This window comes from Somniosus microcephalus, chromosome 33 (assembly GCF_052327205.1).
Source record: "Somniosus microcephalus isolate GS21.2 chromosome 33, FLI_Smic_1.0, whole genome shotgun sequence".
Taxonomy (NCBI): Eukaryota; Metazoa; Chordata; class Chondrichthyes; order Squaliformes; family Somniosidae; genus Somniosus; species Somniosus microcephalus.
Genome location: NC_141019.1, coordinates 7,252,253 through 7,272,902, shown reverse-complemented (window position 1 = coordinate 7,272,902; position 20,650 = coordinate 7,252,253). Strand labels below are relative to the sequence as shown.

At 48.4% G+C, this 20,650-nt stretch overlaps 1 protein-coding gene across 2 annotated transcripts in view; it reads right to left on the bottom strand.

Moving 5' to 3' along the window:
* dgkaa (diacylglycerol kinase, alpha a) overlaps positions 1-20,650 on the bottom strand; it is a 432,553-nt gene that overhangs the window by 357,288 nt on the left and 54,615 nt on the right. Inside the window, exons 1-2 of one of the 2 annotated variants that reach the window (XM_085972644.1) lie at positions 7,330-7,548; positions 4,341-4,452 (exon numbers count right to left, since the gene is read on the bottom strand). In XM_085972644.1, coding sequence (XP_085828770.1) covers positions 4,341-4,407 — 67 coding nt within the window. In that variant the 5' untranslated portion in view covers positions 4,408-4,452; positions 7,330-7,548. Of the gene's footprint in view, positions 1-4,340; positions 4,453-7,329; positions 7,549-20,650 lie in introns of those variants that run through there. The other variant, XM_085972643.1, reaches the window with a different exon arrangement.

The following is a 20,650-nucleotide window of genomic DNA, read 5'->3' as shown; positions in this document are numbered from 1 at the left end:
ACCACCTCAGGGAGGTGGGGGGGGATATCACTGTGACACCACCGCAAGGAGTGGGGGGGGATATCACTGTGACACCACCTCAGGGAGTGGGGGGGGATATCACTGTGACACCACCTCAGGGAGTGGGGGGGGATATCGCTGTGACACCACCTCAGGGAGTTGGGGGGGATATCACTGTGACACCACCTCAGGGAGTGGGGGGGGATATCACTGTGACACCCCCTCAGGGAGTGGGGGGGAGATATCACTGTGACACCACCTCAGGGAGTTGGGGGGAGCTATCACTGTGACACCACCTCAGGGAGTGGGGGGGTGATATCACTGTGACACCACCTCAGGGAGTGGGGGGGGGATATCACTGTGACACCACCTCAGGGAGTTGGGGGGGGATATCACTGTGACACCACCTCAGGGAGTGGGGGGGGGGGGATATCACTGTGACACCACCTCAGGGAGTGGGGGGGGATATCACTGTGACACCACCTCAGGGAGTGGGGGGGAGAGATATCGCTGTGACACCACCTCAGGGAGTGGGGGGGGATATCACTGTGACACCACCTCAGGGAGTGGGGGGGGATATCACTGTGACACCACCTCAGGGAGTGGGGGGGGATATCACTGTGACACCACCTCAGGGAGTGAGGGGGGGATATCACTGTGACACCACCTCAGGGAGTGAGGGGGGGATATCACTGTGACACCACCTCAGGGAGTGAGGGGGGGATATCACTGTGACACCACCTCAGGGAGTGGGGGGGGGAGATATCACTGTGACATCCGCTCAGGGAGTGGGGGGGGGATATCACTGTGACACCACCTCAGGGAGTGGGGGGGGGATATCACTGTGACACCACCTCAGGGAGTGAGGGGGGGATATCACTGTGACACCACCTCAGGGAGTGGGGGGGGGATATCACTGTGACACCACCTCAGGGAGTGGGGGGGGGATATCACTGTGACACCACCTGAGGGAGTGGGGGGGGATATCACTGTGACACCACCTGAGGGAGTGGGGGGGGATATCACTGTGACACCACCTCAGGGAGTGGGGGGGGGATATCGCTGTGACACCCCCTCAGGGAGTGGGGGGGGGAGATATCACTGTGACACCACCTCAGGGAGTGGGGGGGGGATATCACTGTGACACCACCTCAGGGAGTTGGGGGGGAGATATCACTGTGACACCACCTCAGGGAGTTGGGGGGAGATATCACTGTGACACCACCTCAGGGAGTGGGGGGGGGATATCACTGTGACACCACCTCAGGGAGTGGGGGGGGATATCACTGTGACACCACCTCAGGGAGTGGGGGGGGGATATCACTGTGACACCACCTCAGGGAGTGGGGGGGAGATATCACTGTGACACCACCTCAGGAAGTGGGGGGGAGATATCACTGTGACACCACCTCAGGGAGTGGGGGGGAGATATCGCTGTGACACCACCTCAGGGAGTGGGGGGGAGATATCGCTGTGACACCACCTCAGGGAGTGGGGGGGAGATATCGCTGTGACACCACCTCAGGGAGTGGGGGGGAGATATCGCTGTGACACCACCTCAGGGAGTGGGGGGGATATCACTGTGACACCACCTCAGGGAGTGGGGGGGAGATATCACTGTGACACCACCTCAGGAAGTGGGGGGGAGATATCACTGTGACACCACCTCAGGGAGTGGGGGGGAGATATCGCTGTGACACCACCTCAGGGAGTGGGGGGGAGATATCGCTGTGACACCACCTCAGGGAGTGGGGGGGAGATATCGCTGTGACACCACCTCAGGGAGTGGGGGGGAGATATCGCTGTGACACCACCTCAGGGAGTGGGGGGGGATGTCACTGTGACACCACGATAGCAAAATACTGCGGATGCTGGAAATCCGAAATAACAACAGAAAACACTGGAAAAACTCAGCAGGTCAGGCAACATCCGTGGAGAGAGAAACAGAGTCAACGTTTTGGGTCAAACCCTTCTTCAGAACTGGAAAGAAAAGAAATTAGATTGAAGGCAGGGCTGCGATCGGACAAAAGAAGTGAAAGAAACAAAAGAGCTAGACGAGATGGTAATAGGCTGAGATTAGGTGTGAAGTGTACTGGCAGGGCAAGAGATAGCTGCCAGGTGTGAGAGAGAAACAGAAGGAAAGTGGGGGGCGGGGGAAAGGAGTGGAAAAATTACAAGAAAAAATCTGTGATAGGGGCCGAGGTTATGATCTGAAATTGTTGAACTCGATATTGAGTCCGGAAGGCTGTAAAGTGCCTAATCGGAAGATGAGGTGCTGTTCCTCGAGTTTACGTTGAGCTTCCGTGGAACAGTACAAGAGGCCAAGGGCGGTGAGGTCAGAGTGGGAATGGAGCGGTGAATTAAAATGACAGGCGACCGGAAGCTCGGGGTCATCCTTACGGACTGAACGGAGGTGTTCCGCAAAGCGGTCACCCAATCTGCGTTTGGTCTCCCCAATGTAGAGGAGACCGTATCGTGAGCAGCGAATACAGTATCTCTAACTTTTACCGCTGCACAATAGAGAGCATCCTGACGAACTGTATCACAGTATGGTATGGCAGCTGTAGCTACTATGACCGGAAAGCCCTGCAGCGGGTACTCAAAGCTGCCCAACGCATTACCGGCACCCGGCTACCGACCATAGAGCACATATACCAGAAACGCTGTCTACGGAGGTCACGGTCCATCATCAAAGACCCTACCCACCCCAGCCACAGTCTGTTCGCCCTCCTGCCATCTGGGAGACGCTACAGATGCATTCGCACCCGTACGACCAGATTTAGGAACAGCTTCTTTCCCAGGGCTGTCATCCTACTGAACTCCACAAATAAACTCTAAAGCCTGCACATCTGCCAATGCACTTTATTATGGTTATATTTATGTTAATGTATTACAAGCCAAATGTATGTTGAATGTTTAAATGTCTTAATCCAAATGTACACTCTCGGGAGCCGCAAGCCTACATTTCGTTGTACTGCACTTGTGCACTAACAATGACAATAAAAGTTGATTTGATTTTTTTTTTTGATTTGATACTAGATTGCAAGAAGTACAAGTAAATCGCTGTTTCACCTGGAAGGGGTGTTTGGGGCCCTGGACAGTGGGAAGGGGGGGGAGGTATAGGGGCAGGTGTTACATCTCCTCCGCTTGCACGGGAAGGTGCCAGGCGAAGGGGAAGGGCTGTTTGGGGTGATAGAGGAGTGGACTAGGGTGTCTCGGAGGGAGTGGTCCCTACGGAATGCTGAAAGGGGAGGGGAGGGGAAGATGTGTTTGGTGGTGGGATCACTTTGGAGGTGGCGGAAATGCCGGAGGATGATCCGTTGAATGTGGAGGCTGGTGGGGGGGGGGGGGATATCACTGTGACACCCCCTCAGGGAGTGGGGGTGGCATTAGGTTGTGCACATGCGTCTTTAAATCCTGATTACAGGACACAAGGCCAGAAGTGCAAAATTGAAATCTTTCAAAGAAAGCTGGAGATTAAAGGAAGTTTCATCCACACAGATTAGTAGAGATGTGAGCAGGTTCCCAGCAAAAATGCAGTTTAGGTTCCTTCTTTATTAAGGAGCTGAATGAATGGCTGGGATCTAAATGGGATTGAAGTTTAAAGGGATATGGATAGACACAGCGCAATTAAATACTCTGTGGCAATGTTTGCTCCAGTCCTGCTGGTACCATGGCAACAACATCTGTGGAACACAGTCACGCACAGTTTAGTGCTTGTAAGGCCTGGAGTTTCTCCTCAGTTTGTTTTCAGATGAAGGCAGTCATTTGCAGGAGATCACAGCAGAGACACACACACACACACATTCCAATAAGCGTCACTGGTTAGTGGTCAGGAGTGGGAGCCCTGGCTCACTTTCTCCTCTCTCGCCCTGGGACAATGTGTGTAATTGTATCGCCCCGATCGTCACCAGCCTGAGGCCTACCTGGGGAGTGCACTTACTGAGCTGCGGCTTCAACGTCATGAAATGGTGGCATTCAGGGGGCAATTCTCCCCGTCCCTGCTGGTGACGAGAGACCTTACCTGCAGGCCGCACAGATCGGAAGACTGTGGGCATGTTGCCTGTGATTTTCTGATACGTGCTGGCAGCAGGGGTGGGGGGGGGGAGCGGTGGAGCTGGGGCTGCTGGTGAGCTTGCCTCCCATCCCCCGCCCCTTTCTCTTCACCCAACCAGTACGAACCGCGAGGATTTAGGCTTTGAACGCGAAATATTTGATTTCGGCCCCAGTCACCAAGAACAGCAGTAAAATCCCAGCAAAGAAGCGATGGCTACTGGGCAAGGCCCAGGAGGGCACAGCGACACCCGTCAGAGGCAATCGCAAGCACTTGTCCTACTTACACTCAATGTACTTGTGAAGCTGAGCAAACTCGTCAGGGCTCAGTGTCGTCCACACTTTCTGATCCATTTCTGCTGGGTGCTACCTCACAGGGCTGGCTTCAGTACAGGGCACCTACAGAGGCAGAGAGAGAGAGAGAGTTCAGGCTAAATGTGTACAGTCAGCAGTCAGACTCTAATCGCTGCTGCAGTGCCATAGGTTTTATCCAGTGATCAGGAGGCAAGCTTTTTTGATTTGTGGTTGAAATACTTGCTGATGCCAAGCCAGCCTGTCAGTTAGTCGCTGGGTTTTTTTCTTTCTCTTTAAGCCTCTTCCCCCGCTCCCTCCCTCCCTCTCTCCTCACCGACTGTATCAACAACATTCCTTGCCTCTCCCCCCCACTTTATTTACCAGAAATCCTGGCACTTGTTTAGGTTGGATTGTGGGACAGGTCCGTGGGTTGACGGCCAGTGTTTCCCCGCGACTGAATCCAGCTCCCATGCCCAGGTGGCAAGATCATCGACCCACAAAGGTCTGGGTCTCTGACTCTGCCTCTGTGATAAGGCCGCTGGGTTCAGTAGCGGAAACATCATGAGCTGACTCCCTGCCTGATAACGGACTGCATTAGCGATGATACCCTTCTGGGCATTGGTGAATGAAAATCAGCTGTTCCTAACTGGGGCTCATCAATGTCCAGCATCTCCAACCTACAATGAACAATGTGAAATAGGTTACAGTTTTTATTCCACAGCCTGACTACAAGATACTCCCTGTTTATCCAGGTTCCCAGCTCATCCATCAACTGTGACTAAGGAGGCAGTCATTCCCATGTTACATTACACAGAATTCACAGCACAGAAACAGGCCATTCGGCCCCACAGGTCCGTACCGGTGTTTCTGCTCCACACGAGCCTCCTCCCACCCCTCTTCATCTAACCCCATCAACATATCCTTCTGTTTCTTTCTCCCTCATGAGCCGAGGATGACTTGCTTCCACACTAACAATGAGTTCTCAGGTGACTGATGAGTCCAGTGCGGGACCGACAGTCTCTGTCACAGGTGGGGCAGACGGTGGTTGAAGGGGCGGGTGGGTGGGGTGCTTGGGTCGACGGGGTGGGTGGGGTGCTTGGGTTGACGTGCGCTCCTTGCGCTGCCTGCGCTTGGCTTCTGCTTGCTCCCGGCGCAGAGACTCGAGGTGTTCGGCGCCTTCCCGGTTGCTTCGCCTCCACTTTGTGCGGTCTTGGGCCAGGGATTCCCAGGTGTCGGTGGGGATGTTACACTTTTTCAAGGAGGCTTATCTAGCTTCCCCTTAAATGTATCTATACCATTCGCCTCAACCACTCCCTGTGGTAGCGAGTTCCACATTCTCACCACTCTGGATAAAGAAGTTTCTCCTGAATTCTCTATTGGATTTCAGGGTGACTATCTTATATTGATGACCTCTAGTTCTGGTCTCCCCCACAAGTGGAAACATCTTCTCTACGTCGACCCTATCGAAACCCCTTCGTAATTTTAAAGTCCTCTATCAGGTCACCCCTCAGCCTTCTCTTTTCTAGAGACAAGAGCCCCAGCCTGTTCAATCTTTCCTAATAGGTATAACCTCCCAGTTCTACACTGAGTGACGGTGATGACTCTTTCTTCCCCCCCCCCCACCTCCTCTCCCTCTCAGTGATTGGCACTGTGGGCAATGGCAAGTGTAAACCCGGACCCTACCATCCTCCTGGGACCAGTTGTAGGTCCTCCAGTGAGATCGGCCCCAAAGCCATCCAAGTTCATTCTGAGCTCCGAATGGATCCTGAAGCAAGTTAAATCTCCTGAGCTGCCACAATAGCTCGGTGTGTGGTACTGAGCCGTGAGATTCGGAAGGTCCCAGGTTTGATCACCGGTCTGGGCTGAATTAGCTGATCCCAGTGAAGGCGATGGTAGGGGCACTAGAATTGGTCCTCAGTGTGCCTGGATTAGGGAGGTGGGGGGGGAAATCAGCTCCTGATCACTAACCAGCGACCCTGGGTGTAGTCATTGGATGGGAATAGAATCAGGGTGAGCCGCAATGCCCCTTGTGGTGGAATAGTACGCTGCTGTGAATCCATGCCATTAAGAGTAGGGTGTCATAGAAATTTACGGTACAGAGGGAGGCCATTTGGCCCGTCGTGTCTGTGCCGGCCGAAAAAGAGCTCTCCAGCCTAACCCCACTTTCCAGTTCTTGGTCCGTAGCCCTGTAGGTTACAGCACTTCAAGTGCATATCCAAGTATGCACTGAAGGGTGGCCACTCCTTCAGCCAACTACAAAAGAGGGGTTGGGATCATGGCTTAGCGCATTTGTACGTGAATCTCCTTAGTATACATTTGCGTTCAAGTAATTTATTGTACCTGCAGCACTTTGAGATGTTGCCCAGAGGTGTGAGATCAATACAACTCGTTCCTTCTTTTATCGGGAACTCTCATTTCCAGGCTTTTTAATACTAAGTTCCCCACATCATAAAAACGAGGCAATGGATTTCTATTTTAAAAGCTCAGGGTGTTGGTGGGGGGAGGTTATTTTAGGACTTCCAGCCCACCAAAGTCAGACAGACCACACTGGACGGCCCAGCTCCAAAAAAAACAACCCCAGTCAAAAGAGAAGAGGAGAAAATTGAGCAAAGAACAACAAAAAGCAGCTCAATAAAAAAACAGCTCCTCCAAAGAGACGGAACTGCAGCCCCGAAACATCTGGAATACTGAACGCAGCGCTCAGGCAGATCAGCTACTGGGAACCTCGAAACATGATAAAACAGCCGTCTCAATCATTAAACTAACTGCAATTCAATCTTGGGCACGAGATCTCGCAGTAATTCTACTTTGCCCCTGCACTAATACCCTTCAAGACGATTCTCTCTACACCCATTAAATGAAATGAAAGTTTGCTTCTTTTACAATCATTCTTTCAGAACCGGGGCAGTAGTACCGTCGGTCAAGCCCCCTCTCGAAGCATCGCAATGCAGAGGGGAAGCGAAGCCTCGAAGATCCTCTTACCTTGAGCAAGCTCGGTGTGTGGGTCTGGCCTGCCACTGCAGTGCAGTGCAGCATCTACAATCCAGCCTGAGCAGGAGTAACTGCACAGTTCAAAGAAATCCAGACAGAGCACAGCAACCTTCTGCATATAGATAGATAAGATTCTTGTTTTCTTGCACCAGAAAGCACAGTGTTCAGTGCGTGAAACAGGTCAGAAAAAAAAAACCAACTGTTCTCGTTCAGTATAGACCACAAGAAGGAAGGCAGGTTAAAAAATCAGTCGAGCCCAGGGAGACAGGGGGAGGGTGGTGGTGCGGAGGGGTGGGGAAAGAGGAGGGCATACAGATACACAGTGCTCTGTGCAATAATAACTAGCACTGCCAGTGGAAAAATAGGTTCAGACAACATTCGAAGTGTTGCTTTCTTTTGCTGCTGTTTAATGTACAACCTGGCACCAGGAAAATAAGAGAGACACTGAATCACACCTCCATCCCACAGACTTCCTGTTAGCAATGTCGATATGGGTTGCAGCATGCACAATCGCAGGCTCTGCAACAGAAATTCCAATTTGTTCAGACTGCTTGTGCTGACTGGTCGACTGAGCACCGTGAAGGGCTCAGGGCGGGAACGAGCATTGGCGATAATGGCGTTCGAATGCCAAGCGCGTTGTCGGCCTGACATTCCTTTGCCCGCGCGATTTGATTGGAGACATTAACCAGTTCAGGAAGTCAGCCCGGGTCTTTAGTGCTCGTTGTCTGAGAGTATAAAAGGTGAGTTCATTTCTGCGGCGGCTGCCCCTTTAAGAACACACCCACGTGTGCTCCGCCATGGACGCGGATAGTTATTCCCACCAGTTTATTAAGGGGTTTTCGAGCCGACTGGGCTCACGGACATCAGTCGGCTGATATCTGAATGAAAACAACCCCGGTACAAAAGCACCTTTAAGCGCACACCGAGATACCCACAATGCCCATCACTTAATGCACATTATTGGCGTGTGAAGGGAGATCCAAAATGGCTGGATTCTCTGCGAGCGAATCTCAGTCACTGAACTGAAGATATCACAGATCATCTTAGACTGGGTATTATGTAATAGGAAACATAGGAGATAGGAGCAGGAGTAGGCCATTCGGCCCTTCGAGCCTGCTCCGCCATTCAACGAGATCATGGCTGATCATCCAAACCCTAGCACCCGGTCCCTACACCGACAGCCATCCCACCCAAGACCTATCCCCGTAACCCCGTAACCCCACGTATTTAATCCCCCCTAACACTAAGGGTCAATTTTTATCATGGTCAATCAACCTAACCCGCACATCTTTGGACTGTGGGAGGAAACCGGAGCACCCGGAGAAAACCCACGCAAACACGGGGAGAATGTGCAAACTCCACACAGACAGTCACCCGAGGCCGGATTTGAACCCGGGTCCCTGGCGCTGTGAGGCAACAGTGCTAACCACTATGCCACCATGCTGCATGAGAAAGGATTAATTAGCAATCTTGTTGTGCGAGGCCCCTTGGGGCGGAGCGACCAAAGTATGATAGAATTCTTCATTAAGATGGAGAGTGAAGTATTTGACTCAGAGACTAGGGTCCTGAATTTAAATAAAGGAAACTACGATGGTATGAGGCGCGAGTTGCCTAGGATGGATTGGGGAACATTACTTAAAGGGTTGATGGTAGGCAATAGCAAACATTTAAAGATCGCATGGATGAACTACAGAATTTGTTCATCCCTGTTTGGCATAAAAATAAAACAAAAAAGGTGACTCAACCGTGGCTAACAAGGGAAATTAGGGATAGCATAAGATCCAAGGAGAGGACATACAAATTGGCCAGGAAAAGCAGCAAACCTGAGGACTGGGAGCAGTTTAGGATTCAGCAAAGGAGGACAAAGGGATTAATTAAGAGGGGGAAAATAGAGTATGAGAGTAAGCTTGCAGGGAACATAAAAACTGACTGTAAAAGCTTCTATAGATATGTGAAGAGAAAAAGATTGGTGAAGTCAAGCGTAGGTCCCTTGCAGTCAGAATCAGGGGAATTTATAATGGGGAACAAAGAAATGGTGGACCAATTAAATACATACTTTGGTTCTGTCTTCACAAAGGAGGACACAAATAACCTCCCAGAGATGTCGGGGAACATAGTGAGAGGGAGGAACTGAATGAAATCAGTATTTGTAGGGAAATGGTGTTAGGGAAATTGATGGGATTGAAGGCCGATAAATCCCCAGGGCCTGATAATCTACATCCTAGGGTACTTAAGGAAGTGGCCCTAGAAATAGTAGATACATTGCTGGTCATCTTCCAAAATTCTATGGACTCTGGAACAGTTCCCATGGATTGGAGGGTAGCTAATGTAACCCCACTATTCAAAAAAGGTGGAAGAGAGAAAATGGGGAATTATAGACCGGTAAGCCTGACATTGGTAGTGGAGGAAATGCTAGAGTCCATTATAAAAGATGTAATAGCAGAGCACTTGGAAAACAGTGATAGGATCAGACAAAGTCAACATGGATTTGCAAAAGGTAAATCATACTTGACTAATCTACTGGAATTTTTTGAGGATGTAACTGGTAGAATAGATAAGGGAGAACCAGTGGATGTGGTGTATTTGGACTTTCAGAAGGCTTTCAATAAGGTCCCGCATAAGAGATTAGCGTGCAAAGTTAAAGCACATGGGATTGGGGGTAAGGTACTGACTTGGATCGAGAACTGGTTGGCAGACAGGAAGCAAAGAGTTGGAATAAACGGGTCTTTTTCCGAGTGGCAAGCAGTGACTAGTGGGGTACCGCAGGGATCAGTCCTAGGACCCCAGTTATTCACAATATATATAAATGATCTAGATGAGGGAACGAGATGTAATATCTCCAAGTTTGCAGATGACACAAAGCTGGGTGGGCGTGTGTGCTGTGAGGAGGATGCAGATAAACTCCAGTATGATTTGGACAGGTTGGGTGATTGGGCAGATGCATGGCAAATGCAGTATATTGTGGATAAATGCGAGGTTATCCACTTTGGTGGCAAAAACAGGAAGGCAGATTATTATCTGAATGGCAATAGATTGGGAAAAGGGGAAGAGCAACGAGACCTGGGTGTCCTTATGCACCAGTCGCTGAAGGTAAGCATGCAGGTGCATCAGGCGGTTAAGAAGGCAAATGGTATGTTGGCCTTCATAGCGAGAGGATTTGAGTACAGGAGCAAGGATGTCTTGCTGCAGTTGTACAGGGCCTTGGTGAGACCACACCTTGAGTATTGTGTGCAGTTTTGGTCACCTAATCTGAGGAAGGATGTTCTTGCCATGGAGGGAGTGCAGCAAAGATTCACCAGGCTGATACCTGGGATGGCAGGAATGACGTATGAAGAGAGATTGGGTCAATTGGGCTTGTATTCGCTAGAGTTTAGAAGAATGAGAGGGGATCTCATTGAAACTTATCAAATTCTAACAGAACTAGACAGACTAGATGCAGGAAGGATGTTCCCGATGGCGGGGGAGTCCAGAACCAGGGGTCACAGTCTAAGGATAAGGGGTAAGCCATTTAGGACTGAGATGAGGAGGAATTTCTTCACCCAGAGAGTGGTGAACCTGTGGAATTCTCTGCCACAGAGGGCAGTGGAGGCCAGTTCATTAAATATATTCAAGAAGGAGTTGGATATATTTCTTAAGGCTAAAGGGATCAAGGGATATGGGGAGAAAGCAGGGACAGGGTACTGAATTTGGATGATCAGCCATAATCTCATTGAATGGCGGAGCAGGCTCGAGGGGCCGAATGGCCTATTCCTGCTCCTATCTTCTATGTTTCTATGTATATTAGGGAATGCTCTTGATGTTCTTTTCAATGACAAGTTGATCTCCCATGGCATTGCTCACAGCCATGCCTTCCTGCATCTGTCTATCGGCATGCCTCCCACGTTCGAATTATTTCTGTCTCCACCATTCTGTCTTTCTCTTTGTCTTCTGTTTGTCATTTTATATCTCCCTCTTTCTCCTGTCTCTCTCCCTGTGCCTCTCATTGTCACCTGTGTCTCTGTTCATCTCCAATTCTTTCCTCACTCACTCTCCCTCCTCCTGTAAGTCTTTTTTTCTGCATGCCCCTCACGTACAACTTGTTGGCTGTCTCCTTTCTCTCTCTTTCTGTATATCTCTCACTGTTTCCCTTTTACCCTCACCTCTCCCAGAGTCCGAAAGCCACAGAACTCCTCTCCTCTGTCCATGAAAAAGACAGACTTGCATTCCTATAGCGCCTTTCAAGACCTCAGGACATTCCCAAAGCGCTTCACAGCCAATGAAGTACTTATTAAGTGTAGTCACTGTTGTAATGTAGGAAACGCAGCAGCCAATTTGTGCACAGCAAGATCCCACAACTAGCAATGTGATAATGATCAGATCACCTGTTTTAATTATGTTAGTTGATATTGCTCTTCTTTGAAATAATGCTATGGGATCTTTTACATCCACCTGAGAGGGCAGGCGGGGCCTCGGTTTAACGTCTCATCCGAAAGATGGCACCTCTGACAGTGCCGCACTCCTTCAGCACTGCACTGGAGTGTCAGCCTAGATTATGTGCTCAATTCTCTGGAGTGGGACTTGAACCCACGACCTTCTGACTCAGAGGCGAGAGTGCCACCCACTGAGCCATAGCTGACAGGAAGGAGTATGGGGGATAGGAGGACAGGGCCTAGGACATTACGGGGGTGGGGGGAGATGGGGTTGGGGAGGGGCTTTGGAGCCATTGTCCAACTGGAACTGGGGCATCTGGTAAACTGCAATTGGCACAGATAAGAGAGAAATTGCGAGTCCAGAGACTGGGTCAGGGAGTGAGCAGGGGCTCAAGTAGGGAGAGCTAGGATGGAGCAGAGAGACCCACACAGTGACATTAAAGAGGCTTTGCAGGGAGAGGTCATCAGCCAATATAAACCAAGGCTGAACCTGTTGAGCTTGGGAGCCAGGCTTGGGGGGAAAGGAGTTGACCTCATTGAATGGCGGAACAGGCTCGCGGGGCTGAATGGTCTCCTCCTGCTCCTATGTACAGGCAACTCCATACTCCAGCTAACTGAGCTGATACGAGACCAGGAGAAGGGAGATTGGTTCCAGAGACAGGAAGGGGGTGAGGAAAAGCCAGAGGCTGGGACCATATGGGAAGAGGCTGGGGCCAGGAGAGGAGAAGACAGATGGACACCTGCAGCCAGGAGGGGAGAGACCAGAGGCTCTATAAGGGGAGATGTGGTACAGGTGGCTCTCGATTCAAGCTGCTGGGCGAGGGAAAGGCCAGGAGCAGAAAAGCTGCTTCCGACTTGGGTCAGGAGTATGGGATTGGTCCCACCAATAATATATTAAGAGTCACAGGGTTACGACAGATCAATGAGATGTTTGGGAATGCACAGACACAGACAAACACAATCATTTTAAAAGACAGACTGATAGACAGACCGACAGGCTGAGCGACAGACTGAGAGACAGACAAACAGATAGACAGACAGATAAGACATTGGGCCCAGAACTTGGTGTCGGGGGCAAGCCCCCGATGTGCACTCACCCGGCGCGCCGACATCTGAAGCCCGGGCCTGCTTGCATTTCCTGTCACAGGCCCGGTTCAGATGTCGGCGCGCTGTGCTTACCTGATCCAGCGGCGTAGTTAGTGCGATGTGCCGGCTGGGATCAGGTGAGCACTCTGCAGCCAATCAGGGGAGGGGAAACTCATTCATGAGTTTGAGAGTAAGAGCTGTCAAACTCATGAAAAGTACAGGCGCCCAAAACACTAGTTTAACTTTAAATAAAATTAAAAAAAAATCCCAATAATTAAATAAGCTATAAATAATTTTTAAAAACTATTTAAAACAATTAATAAAATTTTTGAAAAAAATAATTTTTTACGAAACTCGGGTCTAAAAATAAACTTACCTTACTGTAAAGTCCTTATAAACAATGAATCTGTGGAAAAAATGTAATAATTTTAAATAATAGACCACTTACCTTCAAGAATCCACTCCTTACGCCTCCTTTTTTCATTTCCAAAAAGTTCAGGCCCTTGCACACGCGCAAACCTGTCTAAACGAAGGAAGTTCAACGCGTGCGTGCAGAGTCCTGCGCGCACGCGTTGGACCTCTTAACCCCTTAGTTCAATGGAGAGGAAATGCCGGTTTCCCGCGCATGCGCTGTGCATGCTGGAATCCGGCAACTCCTCCGGCCACACGCGTGAGTACACCGTCCGTACTCACACGTTGGGAACGGAATTACTGGCCTATTGTGAGAAATATTTGTACTAAGGGCTTCCTTTCTCTTTTAAAGTTCAAAATGGTGAATAAAGAAAATAGAAAATAAAATAAGGTTTGAAACAAAAGGAAGGTGTTTGACAAAGTGCCACATAGAAGGCTGGTTAACAAAATTGAGGCTCATGGAATAGGTGGTTCAGTGGCAGCTTGGATAAGGAATTGGCTTAAGGACAGAAAACAGCGAGTTGTGGTAAATGGCTGTTTTTCAAACTGGAGGATGGTAGACAGTGGTGTTCCCCAAGGGTCAGTGCTGGGGCCACTGCTTTTTTGATATATATAAATGACCTGGATATTGGAATACAGAGTAGAATTTCTAAATTTGCAGATGACACCAAACTTGGGGGGTGTGGCAAACAGCGAGGATAATACCAATCAACTGCAACAGGACATAGAAAGGCTAGCAGAATGGGCAGACAAGTGTCAGATGGAATTTAATACAGAGAAGTGTGAGGTGCTGCATTTTGGCAGAAGGAACAGGGGGAGGCAATATACACTTAATGGCACAGTTTTAAAGAGTGTGCAGGGACAGAGGGACCTGGGAGTTAATGTGCATTGGTCCCTGAAGGTGGTGGGACCTATTGAGAGAGTGGTTAACAAAGCATATGGGACCTTGGGCTTCATAAATAGAGGTATTGAGTACAAAAGTAGAGAAGTGATGCTGAACCTTTATAAAGCGCTGGTTAGGCCACAACTGGAGTATTGCGTCCAGTTCTGGTCACCACACTTTAGGAAGGATGTGAAGGCCCTTGAGAGGGTGCAGAGGAGATTTACCAGAATGGTTCCGGGGATGGGGGATCTTAGCTACAAGGACAGGTTGGAGAAGCTGGATTTGTTTTCATTAGAGCAAAGGAGGTTGAGGGGTGATTTGATAGCGGTGTACAAGATTATGACAGGTTTGGATAGGCTAGACGGGGAAAGGCTGTTCCTACTAGTTGATGGTACAAGGACTAGGGGACACAGATTTAAGGTTTTGGGCAAGAGATACAGGGGGTACGTGAGGAAAAACTTTTTTACGCAGCAAGTGGTGATGACCTGGAATTCGCTGCTGATGGAAGTGGTGGAAGTGGAGACACTCAATGTTTTCAAGGGGAGACTGGATAGGCACTTGAGGGAAATAAACTTGCAGGGCTACGGGGATAGAGCGGGGGAATGGGACTGACTGGATTGCTCTACAGAGAGCCGGCACCGACTCGATGGGCCGAATGGCCTCCTTCTGTGCCATTATGACTCTATAGTAATCTGGGATGTAATGTTTAAGTTATCCACCAGATGGAGCCAAAGATTAAGGTTTCACATTCACCAGTATTTAAGGTAATGGGTCATGTACTCAATGTCCTGGTACACCAGTTATTAAGGTAATGTGGCATTGCATTATGGGTATGACTCAGAGGTGAATCCTCCATCTTGCCATCGTGCAGTAAGAATTGGGTGCTTTGCTTGCAGCCTGTATGAGATGTTCCTCTGCTACACCATGTAATAAACAGTTGCGTTTTGTTCCTAAGGTCTCGCTGCTCTCAGTTTCGGACCTTACCACTCGGATATCACAGACTCTATGACTAAAAACGACATATTTCGTACCAACTTAACTTCTTTTGCCCACTTAATTGGTTGTTGTATCATTTAATATTTTTTTAGAGGTGTTGCTTGAAGGCCTCAGCCTCTCCCAAAAGCTCAGGTTTGGATTTCATCTTATTGTCCAAAGCTGTGACCCTGTTAGCTGAAGGCCGATCCTGCAGCCTGAGCAGGTGCAGTGTGCACACTTCCTCAAGATGCACCCGTGGCATTGAGTCAACCCAACTGCTCAAATGTTTCTCCTCAGCTTCCAGTCGGCCATTTTGATTGTCTCTTTGAAAATTATTTGAAGAAGGGCGAGGGGAAGAATGTCAAAAGCTCTACTCAGGTAAAGTTTGTGAGTGTTTGCGAAAACAGAGAGGCTGTGTGTGTGAGAGAGAGAGAAATAAACACACACACACATATATATATCTGCTGTGGCATTGCTCCCAGTGAGTCATAGGTTACACTATTGAAAAATGGAAGGCTACTGGGGTGTAAAAGAAGCACACATTTCTATTGAAAGGATTTGGAAAGAAGTCTGTCAGAGTTCTCCTCTGAGACAGTGATGCAAGTATTTATTTTTCTGTTTGGCTCTTGCAAAATGAATAAATCGTTTTTTCCGTACCCACTGCAGATAGATATAAATGAATCCATTTCTTCCCTCAAATACCACAGTTATATAATCTGCATGTAATACGCAGGGACAGGTCTTTAGCTGTCCGTCCGTTTAAGGTGCGAGTTTTTATTTCAAAGGCCCCAAAAAAACCTGAGGAAAAGATTAAATTAATTTACATATTTCATGCTTTACCAAATATCGCCACAACAGTATTCTGTGTTGCCAAAAGGACCTGCTTAAATACAAATTTTAATTCAGAACTTTTATTCAGAATCTCCCTCCAAACTTGAATCATGATACAGTCTTTCCAGAACTTGCTACCGTTTATACGTATAATGGTTGTTAACGAGACGTTAAACCGAGGCCCCGTCTGCCCTCTCAGGTGGATGTAAAAGATCCCGCGGCACTATTTCGAAGACGAGCAGGGGAGTTCTCCCCGGTGTCCTGGCCAATATTTATCTCAATCAACATCACTGAAACAGATTGTCTGGTCATTATCACATTGCTGTTCGTGGGCGCTTGCTGTGCGCAAATTGGCTGCCACGTTACTTACATTACAACAGTGACTACACTTCAAAAGTACTTCATTGGCTGTAAAGCGCTTTGGGAGGTCTGGAGGTCGTGAAAGGCGCTATAGAAATGTAAGTCTTTCCTTCAGGGCTTGCTATTTGCAAGTCCCACCCCCTCCAATGGAGGATGAAAACCTGCAGGGAAACCGTTTTTAGGAACAATGAAAGTGACCAGAGTTTTTTTTGTGGAAATTGGAAGCAGGTAAAAGCATGGTCTCTTCCGCTTCCGAGGGAACTTTAAAAGCAAAAAACAGGTAAACTGTTTGCTGATCTCTTGCTGCAACTACAGTGAGAAAGCAGAGCACAGTCTTTCTCGACTCAATGGATTTTTCAGCAGTATCTGTGTTCTGCTGCCTTACTGTAGTTGTCAGTTTTGCTGTCAATTATAATTTCTAGAAGTTGTAGAGGAAGCGGGGGGGGGGATTTCCTCTGTGCCTCATGTGCAGTGAAATCACAAATGTGTACATAAAGAATGAGTTTCCGATTTTGCTACACAAAGCAACAGAAGACATCTTGCCCCAGCGTGTCTGATGCTTTGCATTCACCTGAAGATCTCACCCAGTTGAACTTTCACTGTGAATACACAGAACAAGGTGTTAGCTGTGGCTCAGTGGGTAGGTAGCACTCTCGTCTGAGTCAGAAAGCCATGGGTTCAAGCCCCACTCCGGAGACTTGAGTATGTCATCTCGGCTGACCTTTCAGTGCTGCACTGTCGGAGGTGCCATCTCTCAGATGAGACATTAAACTGACATTACGCCCTCTCGATTGGAAGCAGAGCTGGGGAGTTCTCCCCGGTGTCCTGGCCAGTATTTATCCCTCAGTCACCATCACTAAAACAGATCATCTGATTATTTACCTGATTGCTATTTGTGGGATCTTGCTGTGTGCCATGTTTGCCGACAAAACAATAGTGATGTATTGGTTGTAAGTGCGAGATGAAAGGTATGCAAACACAAGGAATACAACAGGACTGCAATTGTTGCATTCAAGTTGGCTGTGATGCAATATTGACTCTGTTAGTTTGAATTGGAAGGGTGAGCTTAACAGTTGAGGAAGTCAATGGATTTGAATCATGGTTACAGTGTACATCTCTCTCGCTGTTAGAAACAAAGAGCTTGCATTTATATAGAACCTTTCACATCCTCAGGAAGTCCCACACTAACCCTAACACAGCATTTCACAGAGAATGAGCCACATTTTCTTGAAGTGCAGTCACTGTGGAAATGTAGGAAACACAGCAGCCCATTTGCGCACAGCAAGCTCCCACAGGCTGACAGTTTTGCAAATGTTCAGCTCACGCACTGTGATACTGGAACAAACACAAATAAAATAAAACCTTGTATTTACATCGCACCTTATCACAGCTCTCAGAAACATCCTAGAGCATTTCACCGCCAATGAGTTGCTTTTTTTGAAGTGCAGTCACTTTGTAATCATAGAGCGTCATAGAGTCATAGAGTTTTACAGCACAGAAAGAGGCCCTTCGGCCCATCGTGTCTGCGCCGCCCATCCATCCCTGTCCAGTCTAATCCCGGCAATGTCGGCAAATACAACAGCAAGGTCTCAGAAACAGCAATAAGGTGAATGGCCAGTTAAACTGCTGATAGTGGTGTCGATTGAGGGAGGAATGTTGGCCAAGGCAGTGACAGAACATGTTGTTCTTCCTGCACCAGTGTCATGGGATCTCAACAACAACAATTTGTATTTATATAGCGCCTTTAATGTAGTAAAACGTCCCAAGGCGCTTCACAGGAGCGATTATCAGACAAAAATTTGACACCGAGCCACATAAGGAGATATTAGGACAGGTGACCAAAAGCTTGGTCAAAGAGGTAGGTTTTAAGGAGCGTCTTGAAGGAGGAGAGAGAGGTAGAGAGACGGAGAGGATTACGGAGGGAGTTCCAGAGCTTAGGGCCCAGGCAACAGAAGACATGGCCACCAATGGTTGAGCGATTATAATCAGGATCATTAGAGGGCAGAATCAGAGGAGTGCAGATATCTCGGGGGGGGAGGGGGGTTGTGGGGCTGAAGGAGATTACAGAGATAGGGGAGGGGCGAGGCCATGGAGGGATTTGAAAACAAGGATGAGAATTTTGAAATCGAGGCGCTGCTTAACCGGGAGCCAATGTAAGTCAGCGAGCACAGGGGTGATGGGCGAACGGGACTTGGTGCGAGTTAAGACACGGGCAGCCGAGTTTTGGATCACCTCAAGTTTACGCAGGGTAGAATGTGGGAGGCCAGCCAGGAGTGTGTTGGAATAGTCGAGTCTAGAGGTAACATCCACCTAAGAGGGCAGACTGGGCCTCGCTTTAACGTCTTATCCAACAGACGGCACCTCCGATAGTGCAGCACTCCCTCAATACGGCGTTAGAGTGAAGTCTCTGGAGTGGGACATAAACCTATAAAATATTACAATAGTAAAACCACTGAAAGATCAACAATAGCTTCATTATGGCAATATTGATCTTACAGAACTAAAGTACACAAGTACACATAGTTAATTCAAATAAAGCCTTTTAGATTCTGTTCACCCTGCTCTCTCTGTTGTCCTTTGTTCTACCTCATCTAACCTACAGTTCCTAACCTAGCCCCTTAAAATTTTAAAGTTTAAATTCTTATCTTATATTTTTTTCCTCGTTCCAACCATCCATTTTGGAGATTGGAGCAAGTTCCAAAACAACCTGGGCTTTTATTGACTGAAAAAATTAGCTCTAAAAGTCAGCCATTAAAATCTGGGAGTGTTATGTATTGTGTGTTCTATTGTGTGTTCTCCTCCCACCTGTGGTGGCGCTGTCACAGGAGATAAACGGTTGGGTGTTCTCGGTTAAGTTTAGCTATCTTTGTTCGGAACTTTCCAGAACTTCCTTTCCTTCCAATAAAGCACTTCATGTTTGAATCTCTGAGTTCTGAGTCCTAAATTGTGTCTAGGTAGAAAGGTACCAACACAACAAGTGGCGATGAGGATCGGATGAATCTGTGTTGTGGGAACTTTCTTGTTTTCGACTACAAAACACTCGGAACAGAGACGGGTGCAGTGAGTAAACAGAAATTTTAATTTGAAACGTGAGATGGCTACTATATTAGGAAACATCGGTGATTTTGATGAAAATGTGGACCAATGGAGCGCTTATACAGAACGTTTTGACTATTTTGCATTGGCGAATGCGGTGGCAAATGAAAAGGTCGTGCCTACCTTTTTGAGTGTAATCGGGCCGAAGACATTCAATTTACTTCGCAGCCTCGTGCAGCCAGATAAGCCAGGAACTAAAACATATAAGCAACTAGTGGAAATTCTTGGAGCACATTTTTCACCAAAACCTCTGGTTATTGCTGAGAGATTTAGATTTCACAAACGGAATCAAGGGGAGGGGGAATCAGTGACGATGTTTATTGCTGCTTTAAAAAGGTTATCAGAACACTGCGAGTTCAAGGAGGTGCTGAAGGACACCATTAGAGACAGACTCATGTGTGGTCTGCAAAATGCAGCCACACAGAAGCGCCTTCTTACTGAGGACAACCTTACTCTTGAAAAGGCCATTGAAGTTAGTGTCTCCATGGAGATGGCGGAAAAGGAGGCTCACCAGTTGAGTTCAACAGGGAGAGTTCACAAGGTGTCGTCTGAGCCTAAAGGTGCGCGGAACGGCACATGTTACCGTTGTGGGAAAACGGGCCATCACGCTAATGACTGCTGGTGTACGGAGCTGGAATGCCGAAATTGTGGCAAAAAGGGTCACATTGAACGCGCCTGTAGAGGTAAAAAAAGAACAGACAGAGCTGGGAAGCATGGAAGCAAAATGTCTGTATTTGGACGAGAGAGGAAAAAGAGTGTTCATTCAGTGCAGTATGATGCAACAAGCAAAACAGAGGGGAGCGACACCTCTGAGGAGGAAGAGGTGCACATACTGATGGTTGCAGGTGATTCAAATGGCTACTGGGTGTCACCACTGGTGGAGGGACAATCAGTGCGGATGGAGGTGGACACAGGCGCGGCTGTGTCCCTTGTTTCAGACACTGTCTACAACAAAATGCTAAAGCATCTTACCCTTCAGCCGACAAACATTGTGCTAAAGACGTATACCGGCAAACCTGTGGCCATGAGAGGCGTCAATGAGGTGACAGTTAAATTAAACAGACAGACTGCAAAACTGCCACTATATGTGGTAAAGGGAAATTACCCATCGCTACTGGGACGTGCGTGGCTAGAGAAAATCACGCTGGACTGGCCTGCAGTCCGCATGATGTCAAAAGGGGAGTCAGGTCTGACTGCAGTGTTAAACAAACATGCAGAACTCTTCAATGGGGAACTTGGGAGCATGAAAAAGATCAGCGTG